General features: G+C 41.3%; 1 protein-coding gene across 1 annotated transcript in view; it reads right to left on the reverse strand.

Moving 5' to 3' along the window:
• Positions 1–7001: 7001 nt before the first annotated feature.
• The window catches only part of LOC146990961 (fibronectin type III domain-containing protein 4-like), a 34965-nt gene continuing 29607 nt past the window's right edge, over positions 7002–12359 (reverse strand). The window contains exons 4-7 of the mRNA XM_085803535.1: positions 11753–11855; positions 10308–10397; positions 8992–9158; positions 7002–7146 (exon numbers count right to left, since the gene is read on the reverse strand). Coding sequence (XP_085659661.1) covers positions 7105–7146; positions 8992–9158; positions 10308–10397; positions 11753–11855 — 402 coding nt within the window. The 3' untranslated portion in view covers positions 7002–7104. The remainder of the gene's footprint in view (positions 7147–8991; positions 9159–10307; positions 10398–11752; positions 11856–12359) is intronic.

The raw sequence follows: 12359 nt of genomic DNA on the forward strand, positions 1-12359 counted from the left end.
AGATGTAAGATCCTGGTCTTTGAGCAAAGTCGCATTCCCTGACGCTTGTAGACCAGACCATGTGGCTGCAGGTCTTCGTTCCAACCAAGCAGCAGTACACCAGACTTGACTCTTCTTGGTTGAAACAAACACCTGCAGCCACATGGCCTGGTCTACAAGATGGCCGACTTACCCAGTGAAGCACATGTCACAAACCAGAGATGGATCTCAAGCATTTCCACACGATTAACATTGTTGAGTCTTCAATGTCTTTGAACCAGGTGGTGAAGTTCTTCTGGACTCAAGGTGGACAGCAGCTCCTGAAAGAGAGAACATGGACAAGCAGTGTTAGACAGGACTACCTGCAACTCATGCTGAATGTGTCCCTTGTCTTTCAGACTGAACAAGATGGAGGTAACTGTGTGACTATGTGTCTTGTGGAAGTAAGTAAAAGATTGCTGTGTGGATTGGTGTTTCTTACCAAGTAGAGGTGGCAGTAGTAGAAGCACATGGTAGCCAGTCAGCTCAGGGTTGAAAACCTGCAAAAGAGACAAAGATAGAGTGAAACAAACACATCAAATGAATAAAAACCTTAATAAAGTAAAAGATGTAAGCTGCCTGGTCTTTGAGCAAGACGCTGCAGTGCAGAATGACTATTTGTAGGACGCTGCTCCTCTGGTTGCTGCAGTTGATCGTCAGGACGGGAGTGAAGACACCTGTGCTCGGCCAATGGAGAAGCAGCTCCACCTTCCTGGATGACGTCATCTCTTCAGCTCAACATTCAATCTTTTTTGTCAAAGCTTTTCAGTGTTGACTGTATGTTAGGATGTTAAATAAAAAGCAGTTTAAGTGTCTTTTATAAATCGTCTTAAATTCTTTGGTGCATATCAGGGTGTCGTGAGGATTTAATGTTCTGGGGAGTGGTAACAGTATTACCCTATTTCTCTCCAGTCTACAATATGTGTCAGTGTGAGAATTAAAATAAAGAGTTTGTCACCTCTAAATACTTTCTTTTTTCTAACTATAGCCTAATCTTTATTTTGGACACCTGTGTGGATGATGTCCTCAAGCAATAAGGCAAAGATGCAATAGACACAAGTTGTGGTAGAAAAAAATACCAATACAAAAATTGAATAGACAATCACAAACACATGTATTGTTGACCATAGCTTTAGTATGTACAGTTACAATGAACTGGTCATATATAAACCTACTGAATACACACATGGCTACACATCAATGAGGTCTCAAAGGGAACCCCAGAAAAACATTTAGAAATGATCATTATTTACTCTTTGTTTATTTATACTTTTATAACAGTATTGATATGTACATATGTGTTAATAAAGTAAAATAAAAAAATTAAAAAAAGTTGATTACCAGCTGTGTGGACCTGCTACTGATTCCACATACACACAACCCATCAGGACAGTCCTAGCTACAAATACCAATCGCCAATTACAAGAAAGGGTGTTGTTTGATTTCTTAATTCTTCTGTTCATTGTGTTACTGAGATAGGCTCTAACTCTAGATCTCTAGACCTCTAGACCTCTCACGATCATCACTCCCATTTTTTTTTTTTTTTTTTGTATCATCTCGTCGTGGTGTAATGGAGTTGTTCCTTGCCTGTCAACGCAGTGGTCGCGAGATCGAGACCATGCACAGTTTTCATCATCAACATCATCATCATCATCCTGCTCCAAAACAATCTGATCAACAAAGACCAATCAAACATGTCAATGAAGGAGACTGTCATAATTATTCTCTTATTCTCTTCATCTCTTCAGCTCAACATTCAAACACTCTGCAGTACAAAGTCCACATGTTGACACCTGGAGCTGCTGGTGGTCTGGTGGCGCAGTGGAACATCTCATGTTAATGGCCGTGGAGGTTGCTGGATCGAGACCATGTGCTGACTTTAGTTTGTGCATGGTTTGTATATGGTGCTGAACCACAGTACAAGTCCAGTTGTTCGTGGATAGTAGTGCAGTGGATCGGCTACTTGCCTGTCAACACAGCTGACAGCTTTTCTTATGTATGTTGTTGTGCAGCCGTATGAGTCAGTACAAGTTCCAACACATCTCATCTCATCGTAGATCTGGTGCTGGTGTAGTGGATCTGGTTTTGGCTTTGGACTCAAGAGATTGTTGGTTCGAGTCCTGGTGTTGGCTTCTTGGTGTTCTCCTTCTTTGTATGTGCTGCTTTGACGATGTCAGATACACTATGACCAGTGACTCTATCACACTGATTAATGGTGTAGTGGGTTGTGATGCTGCTTTGAGTGCAGCAGATTATGGGTTCAAACCCCAGGTTAGCTGGTGAGAAGTTTTCTCCTTAAGTTTCTTTGTAGCTGCTCTGACGATGTCAAATACACTATGACCAGCTAATTGTCTCGAGCTTGGTGGTCAAGTGTGTTGCGTTACCGCTTTGGGTGCAGCAGACCATGGGATCAATCCCCAGGTGTGACAAAGATAAATTTTCACTTTAAGTTTCTTTGTATGTGCTGCTTTGACGATGTCAGATACACTATGACCAATGGGTCAGTCACACTGATTAAGTGTTGAGTGGGTACAGCTGCCGCTTTGGGTGCAGCAGACCACGGGTTCAATCCTGAGAGCGGACAGTGAGAAGTTTTCACCTTAAGTTTCTTTGTAGCTGCTCTGATGATGTCAAATACACTATGACCAATGTCTCCATCACACTGATTAATGGTACAGTGGGTACCGCTGCCGCTTTGGGAGCAGCAGATCATGGGTTCCATTCCCAGAGTGGACAGCGAGAAGTTTTCTCCTTAAGTTTCTTTGTAGGTGCTGCGTTGACGATGTCAAATACACTATGACCAATGTGTATGTCACACCGACTAATGGTACAGTGGGTTGCGTTACCGCTTTGAGTGCAGCAGACCATGGGTTCGATCCCCAGGGTGGACAGACAGAGAGTAAGAAGGCCGGTTGGAGCGAAGCATGAGAAGTGAGTAAATAAGTGGGATTTTATTGACTTTATTACTTAAAAATACAATAATAGTTAATAATAGTTCTTACTTTAGTTTATTTTTATTTACTACTTACTTTTAGTTACTTATTATTACTTTTATTTTTCTACTTTTATCTAGTCAATTCTACTTTTAGTTCCTATTTTAGGACCTATTTAATCACATTCATTCACGCATTCACTCAGACGGACGAACAACACAACACAGAGACGAACAACACAACACAGAGACGAACGAGACGAACGACACATAAGTCGGGTGGGTCGGGACCAGTCGGGTCCAGTCGGGTCGGGTCGGGTCAGGCCCGGTAGGGGCCAGTCAGGTCGGGTCGGGTCGTGGCCGGTAGGGGCCGGTCATTAGTCGGTAACGCCCTTGTCCGGCCTTCTTCTGTCCCACGGTTGGGGAGGGGAGGGGACTGCTCCCACTGGGGCTCGAACCCGTGATCTTCGCTACCCAAAGCTGTAACGCAACACACTCGACCACCGAGCCCGAGACAATTCACTGGTCATAGTGTATTTGACATCGTCAGAGCAGCTACAAAGAAACTTAAGGAGAAAACCTCTCTCTGTCCCCCCTGGGGATCGAACCCATGGTCTGCTGCACCCAAAGCTGCAGCGCAACCCACTCAACCATTAATCAGTGTGATTGAACCAATGGTCATAGTGTATCTGACATCGTCAAAGCAGCACATACAAAGAAACTTAAGGAGAAAACTTCTCATTGTCCACCCTGGGGCTCAAACCCGTGGCCTGCTGCACCCAAAGCGACAGCTGTACCCACTCAACCATTAATCGGTGTGATAAAGACATTGGTCATAGTGTATCTGACATCGTCAAAGCAGCACATACAAAGAAGGAGAAAAGCAAGAAGCCAACACCAGGACTCGAACCCACAATGTCAGAGTCCAAAGTCAGGTGGAGATCCACTACACCACCACCACATCTATGTCCAGATGTGTTGGAACTTGTGCTGACTCGTACGGCTGCACAACAACATACATAACAAAAACTGTCAGCTGTGTTGACAGGCAAGTAGCCGATCCACTGCACTACTATCCACTAACAACTGGACTTGTACTGTGGCTCAGCACCATATACAAACCATGGACAAACTAAAGTCAGCATATGGTCTTGATCCAGCGACCTCCACAGCCATGAACATGAGATGTTCCACTGCGCCACCAGACCACCAGCAGCTCCAGGTATCAACATGTGGACTTTGTACTGCAGAGTGTTTGAATGTTGAGCTGAAGAGATGAAGAGAATAATTGTGACAGTCTCCTTCATTGACATGTTTGGTTGGTCTTTGTTGATGAGATTGTTTATGATGATGATGATGATGAAAACTGTGCATGGTCTCGATCTCGCGACCACTGCGTTGACAGGCAAGGAACAACTCCATTACACCACGACGAGATGATACAAAAAAAAAAAAAAAAAATCGGGAGTGATGATCGTGAGAGGATCCTGGTGTTCAGGGACCGACAGACCCCTCAACCTTTTCTAGCATCATGAGAACAAACTAGATATAGAGTCAAACAGCATAGATCAGCGTCATGCTGATCTATGCTGTTTGACTCTATAGCTAGTTTGACTCCTTTTCCAGCTAGAGATCTAGAGATCTAGAGGTCTAGAGATCTAGAGATCTAGAGATCTAGAGGTCTAGAGGTCTAGAGGTCTAGAGATCTAGAGATCTAGAGGTCTAGAGGTCTAGAGGTCTAGAGATCTAGAGATAGCACCTATCTCAGTAACACAATGAACAGAAGAATTAAGAAATTAATTAATTTCTTGTAACTGGCGATTCCTGATCCTGATGGGTTGTGTGTGTGTGTGGAATCAGTAGCAGGTCCACACAGCTGGTAATCAACTTTTTTTTTTTTTTAAAAACTTTATTAAAGCAGGACTTAAAGAACTTTCAGTTTTGGTTGAGTTTGGCGGCGCCCGTGGACCAAAGCGGTAGTGTTTTGCCTGAAGGAAGACTCCATTTCCCATGAACACTAGCGTGAAGCCCTGTAAATATCCTGCATTAAAATTAACAGAAGACATCAAAACTAAGTTTCTGTTTCCAGTGGATCATTTCAAAGTGAAAACACAAACATAATCCATTGCTAAAGTGCCGTTTTGCCTGTTCCCTCCTCGTTGTGACTCGCAAAAGTGAAAGTGAAACTTAAGTGAGAGCAGGGTTCCTACCATGCTCCTCAAAGCTGCTTAGTGCCAGAGAAAGAGATACAGACCATAATGATACAGACCCCCTCAGACCACGACAGAGGTGTCATTCAACTTGTTGTAAGTCGATGTATCATCACAAAAGTTATGAAAATATTTTATGAAGGTTGAAAAGTTACTTAGTGTTGGTTTAACACAATGTACATAACAATACTGTTGTGCCTGGGGAAGAGCAACATATAAAAGTATAAATAAACAAAGAGTAAATAATGAGCATTTCTAAATGTTTTTCTGGGGTTCCCTTTGACACCTCATTGATGTGTAGCCATGTGTGTATTCAGTAGGTTTATATATGACCAGTTCATTGTAACTGTACATACTAAAGCTATGGTCAACAATACATGTGTTTATGTATATCTGCAGGTATAGCATGATGCTGCTGATCTATGCTGTTTGGCTCTATAGCTAGTTTGGCTCATTTTCAGCTAGAAACAGACACATAGATCAGCACCATGCAGATCTAGGCGTCTATTTCTAGCATAGACTCATACAGCATTGATCAGGTATGCTGTTTGATCTTCACCATCTCTTCTGGTCATAATTTCTAGACTTTTTAGATCAGTGTCTAATGAGAAATGATTGATTTGATTAAAAACATGTTGAAATGTCCTCAGAATGAACCAGACACTGTGTAGTCTGTCATTTAACTTCATGTAGGCTATGGAAACAAAACACAGGTCCTATGTTTGATACAGGTATGTGTGATGATATTATGAAGCCTTAGTCGTGTTTATCCTAAGAGACACACAACTGACACACTGACAAAAGACAAGTGTAAAGTTTCCAGAGGTTTATTTGACATAAATGTAAATGTGAGAATTAGAATAAGAAAGTGTTTGTCAACTTTATTAATGTTTTCAATGTAAACTGCAGGTTTTCTGTCATTTAAAACCTGGTGTAATTCTATGCTTTGACCAGCAGATGGCGCCAAACCAACTGATTATCTGTTTATCATTAACTGTTGAAGTGCGTGCATGTGTGTGTTTGTTTGTTACTGAGACACCACAAACACCACAACTGCATTTCATGTTTATTGAAACTGAAACTGAAGAATACAGAGATCAATAAATCAAAAGCAGATACACAGTGAAAGACTGAAACAAGAACGTGTCACCCAATGTGTAAAAAATAAATGAATAAAACTAGATTAAAAAAATTAAATAAACACCGGACGTCTTCTGTGTCGTAAGTGTAAGTGTTCATTCAGTTTTGCAGGTTTCTCAGACTTTCCCAAAGAAAGAAATTGAGTTTTTCGGCATGAAAATGACGATTAAATGTCCATATTCTACACTTTCTGTAATTAGATAATTAGTTAACGAGTTAATGATGGAACATAATTTGCTGATGAAAGTTAACAGTTTGAGCTCTGCATGTTTTCAGCCTCCGACATCACCACCAAATACATTCAAATAGTTATTTATATATTAAATTTAAATCACTTTGACCTTCAGTTTACCTGCCTTCAATCTATTTACATCATCTAATTACATATATTACATTTGCTCTGGTGTTAGTAATTATTGATTATGAATTAAAAAATGTACAAATGATATATTCATAGTAGTAAAATAATGCGCACATGGGCCTGAACGCACACAGAGATGTGTTGATGTGTTGGACGTGCTGGCAGATATTCACATTTGGAGAAACGATTTTTACACAACAGGAAATGAGTTGGAAATTCATGTGTGACGATGCCACAGGCGGCCGGTGATCTGCCTTCATCTTCCATGATGTGTGTTTTCTTCCACTAGAGAGCAGCAGTGGCCCGTGTCGTCGCAGCGTGAATCCCTCGGTTTCATTTGAATGTGACAACAACCCAGTCTCTCACCCAGCAGGTCCATCATCACCATAATCCCACTTTAGAGAGCGCAGTGAGTCTCTAAAACCAGCGTCGGGTCCCCGCTCTCAGACTCTGATGATGCTGATGGAGGACGAGGCTCTGTGGAGCTGTGGACAAATCACACACACAAACACGTGAGTCAGAAACACAAAGAGACAGACCGGGCACATACATACATGAACGTGAGTCATAAACCTCAGGACGGCAGCGGCTCACATGCACCAACACGTGCCTTAATGAACTCAATATATACTATATATATAATGTCTGTCAAAGATTTATTAACCAATCAATAAGCTGCCATATATAAGACTCATGTGCCTGTGTCAGCGCTGAGGCACAGACCTCAGGTCAGCTGCAGGTCTATAACACTTCACTGTGTTTGGGTTCGAGTCGAGTCGAGCGTTTTGGCTGAAATGTGAAGTGAATTGTGTTTTTAACATTGTGTTTTGTTGTTGCTTTCAACTTAACACCCACATCTGCCAACATCAGGTGCTTTTAAATAAATTCCAACCTCTAAAACTGCACATTTTTTTTCTAATTAAAGGGACATTGTGTAACTTCTCCTGCTATCTATTCATGAAAATCGATTATTTGGTTCAAAAGTCTGTTTTTCATTAAAGGGATAGTAGCATTTTTTTTTTAAAGTGGGGTAGTATGATCTACAAATAGCCCCTAAGTACTTTAATTGCAGTAGAAGACTCTCTGCACTCCTCCCGTTAGCAACGCCAGCCCATAATAGCCCTGCCCAGAGATTTACAACATACATTGTTGTGAATGGACCCAAAGAAACGGCCTATTATCGCGGCCTAAAAGAGGTTTTACGTGGCGTCTGTGTGAAAAGTCACCGCGGTAACGCAGTGAGGAGGAATGGAGCGTTACACTGATGCTGCATTCACCTGCAGTCGGGCAGACAGCAGGTCGTCGTTAACAAACCAGATGTCATTTTAGTCACAGAAGTAAACAATACGACATCGCCATGACAACATATTGTCACGTGTATTGTTTTGCCTCGTGCAGCGGCTATTTTTCATGCTGCATTCACCTGAAATTGGGCAGACGGCAGACATCATTTTCTGGTTGTTTTTTGCGTTTTTGGGTTGTTTTCTGTCTTATTCTGGTTGTTTTGTGTCATTTTCTGGTTCTTTTGTGCCTTTTTTTTGCTTATTTCGGGTTTGTGTCTTATTCTGGTTGTTTTTTGTTGTTTTTTGGTTATTTTGTGTCTTATTCTGGTTGTTTTGTGCCTTTTTTGGTTGTTTTGTGTCTTTTCCTGGTTGGTTTGTCTTTCTTTGAGATAGTTTTGTGTTTCTTTCTGGTTGTCTTTGTTTGCATTTGTGTCTGTGTGGCAGACACAAACAATTGGACAGACCCAATTGCCCAATTTCAGGTGAATGCAGCATGAAAATTCCTACACAATGTACCTTTAATACACTCAAAAGTGAGATATTCTGACAAACTCGACTCTAAACTCTGGTAAAAAAAATAACAAATCAGTGTTTCTGTCTGTGTAAAGCTGAGCTCTAAAGCAGAAGGAAGCTGTCAACAGTGTAAACACGGGCGCAACTTTCCTCCTGTTTCTTAACAGAATCATCCGTGAGTCATCTAAAGAGAGGAGAGCGATCGCTGTGCTGCACCGCTCATCTTTCCATCACTTCCTCCACCTCATCATCAGGCTGCTCGCTCTCACTGAGCTGCACCGCAACACACACACAAAAAAAGAAAAGCAGTGAGCTCTCTCTGTTTGCCTGGTTATTTTATATTTAGCCATGATGGCAGCAGCTCTATCTGGTTGCTAGGAGATCTCTGATGCGACTACAAAGGCCCTTCAGAGGAAACAAAACATTCCTGGCAGCCAAGAGTGATGGTGCATTACATGGAGCTGTGAGCTGTGAGCTACGGAGAAGAGAAGTTTTTCTAAATGAAGCTCGGCGGTCGGAGGAGAAATGAGTCACCCTGCTGCTGCGGACGGCCCCGTTGTGGTAGATGGGCGAGCTGCCGGCCGAAGCGTTGTAGTAGGAGGACGTGGCGCGGACCAGAGGCCTCTTGCCTTTCTCCTTGGTGCTGTTGGAGTCGTTGTCTTTGATGATGTCGTACTGTCGGCAGAACAGGGCGATGACGGCTGCAGAGGAGCGCAGAGGGAGAGAGAGAAGAGTCAAACACAGGAGGAGATGTGGATGTTAATACAGTACGCCCACGCTCTGCGCTAGCTAACAGGCCTGGGCCCAGAGACACAAATGCAAACAAAGAGATACATAGAAACACAAAACTATCTCAAAGAAAGACAAACCAACCAGGAAAAGACACAAAACAACCAAAAAAGGCACACAAAAAACAGAAAATGACACAAAACAACCAGAATAAGCCACAAAAACCCCCAGAAAGACACTAAACAACCAGAATAAGACGCAAAACAACCAAAAAAGGCACAAAACAACCAGAATAAGACACGAAATAAGCAAAAAAAGGCACAAAACAAACCAGAAAATGACACAAAAGAACCAGAAAATGACACATAACAACCAAAAAAGGCACAAAACAACCAGAAAATGACACAAAATAACCAGAATAAGACACAAAACAACCAAAAAACAACCAGAATAAGACACAAACCCCCAGAAAGACACTAAACAACCAGAATGAGACGCAAAACAACCAAAAAAGGCACAAAACAACCAGAATAAGACATGAAATAAGCAAAAAAAGGCACAAAACAACCAGAAAATGACACAAAAGAACCAGAATAAGGCACAAAACAACCAGAAAATGACACAAAATAACCAGAATTAGACACAAAACAACCAAAAAAGGCACAAAACAACCAGAATAAGACACAAAACAACCAGAAAATGACACAAAAGAACCAGAAAATGACACAAAACAACCAGAATAAGACACAAAACAACCAAAAAAGGCAAAAAAAACAACCAGAAAAAGACACAAAACCCTCAGAAAATGACACAAAACAACCAAAAAGGGCACGAGACCCCCAGATAATGACACACAAAACAAAATAAGACTCAAAACCCCCAGAAAAAGACACAAAACAATCAGAAAGACACACAACCGGAGTACAAATGTGTCTCTCTGTGTCTCTGCTCCTTGTGTAGGAAGGATGGCTTCTTTTTTTCTTTCTTTTTTTACATCTGCAATCCTACAGACTTCTCATACACTCTTATCTACACACTGTGGAGCAGACACATCCGCACAACCACCCACCCACACACACACACACACACACACACACACACACACACACATCCAGGCTGACCTGCCCACAGCAGCAGCACGGTGGTGATGATGAGCAGCTCTCCTGTCTGGAGGTGTGGAGTCATCCCCAGACCTTCCATCGCCGGTTCATCTGAGGTCACAGGAGGAGTCAGACCATCAGACAATACACTGAGACAATACACTGCAAAAACTCTAAATCTTACCAAGAATATTTGTCTTGTTTCTAGTCAAAATGTCATTTCTAATTTCAAAACAAATCTCATTATACTTACAATAAGACTCATCACATTACAGTTTTTCTCAATTGCTAAAACACTAAACCCTGTTGTCTGAACCAAATTCTCAGTTTGGCAAAACCATCAGCACTTTTCACCTGTTTAGACTCAACTTACCAACACATTTTCATTGTGATGCACCTGTGTTGCATAATGCTGAGCACAGGTGGCAAAAGTCAAACACAAGTAAAGCACAAGTTTCACCGGTTGAACACAACAACTCAAAATTGATCACACTTGTGTCCAATGATGTGAGGGCACATATATATGTAAGCTAGTTCAGGATGAAGTCCTGTGGCCTGATCCAGTACAGAGAAATGATGCTGTGGCTGAGTTACTGTATGCACTTCTCATTTCTATATTTTTGTACTTTATTTTTTACATAGGCTTACTGTATACAAGTACTAAATGCACAAGATTTCTTTTTGTTTTTGTACTGTACAAGTGCTACGTGTAAAATGCACAGGATTTCTGTTTTTTGTACTTTATTATTTTTACTATGTACAAGTGCTAAATGCACAGGTTTTTTGTTTTGCAACATACATTTAGCTACAGTGAACAATAAACATTTATTTCTACAGCTTCATGTTGTGTTTTCTATTTTTCTAGGTAGTGTTTAGTGACTGCTCAGTAGTGTTTTTAATTTTGATTTGACAACAGAGTTCAGTTTTGAGAACAGATTAAACTGCTGAGGTGAAAGTTTGGTTTTGCAAGAAGAGTCTGAGGTTTTGTGAATGTAGCTTGAAAATTGGGGTTTGTGTTCACAGTTTAGAGAAAAGGAGAGAAGCTTTACAGAAATGTGTCTTAGCAATCGAGAAAAACTGTAAAAAGTAGCTTGTTTTTAGACACTTTTAACTTCTTTCAAGCAGATTTTTACTTGAAATAAGTAGAAAAATCTGACAGTAGAGCAAGTTTTTCTTTCTTGTTACAAGCTCAAAAAACTTGCTTTCACTGGCAGATTTTTCTACTTATTTCAAGTAAAAATGTGTTTGAAACAAGTGAAAATGATCTAAAAACAAGTTCATTTTTAGGTGATGAGTCTTATTTTAAGTGGAAAGAGATTAGTTTTGACTAGAAATGAGACATTTTGACAAGAAATAAGACAAATATTCTTGGAAATATTTTGAGTTTTTGCAGTGTAAAACCTGACAACTCGTTCTCTTGTGTGTCTGTGTGTGTGTGTGTGTTGTGTGTGTGTGTGTTTATTTACGGTGGTCCAGGACTCCAGCTGGATAATGGTCACTTCTCTCCAGAGTCCTGAAGTGGACGGCTCTGCTGGGCTGGCTGTCACCGTGGGGACCGACGGACTGCACCTAAACACACCACACCACCACACCATAACAACAATAAGAAGAAAAGCATCCATCCCATCATCAGAGCAGAGTAGAGGGAACGTTCCCAGCCGGTCATTAACACAGGATGACATTATGTAACCGGCTGGCGAGGGCGTATTTAGCGCCGAGCAAATGGTGCTTTGGCGCTTGGCCGTGATCCCAAAACCATCACTGGAGGACGAGTGGAATTACAAAACACAGACGCAGAGTGAGAGATGAGAGCGCGAGGACCGATCTGAGCCGACGGGGGGTTTAGTTGGAGTTAGGGGTGGGCGATATGGCAAAAATATCATATCATGATTTTTTTTAAATGAAGTCACAATTTCGATTTCATCACGATCTTAAATTGAAAAAAGAAAAACTGAAAATTTAGGCCAAAGAACCTTTCTGAACAGATTTTAATCTAAATAGTTGCAGTTTTGCCAACATGTGCAAACAACGTAGACATAGTAAAACAACACATAGTAAAACAACACAACACTC

The sequence above is a fragment of the Trachurus japonicus genome, chromosome 2, assembly GCF_045865225.1.
Source record: "Trachurus japonicus isolate A0001 chromosome 2, Traja_1.0".
NCBI lineage: Eukaryota > Metazoa > Chordata > Actinopteri > Carangiformes > Carangidae > Trachurus > Trachurus japonicus.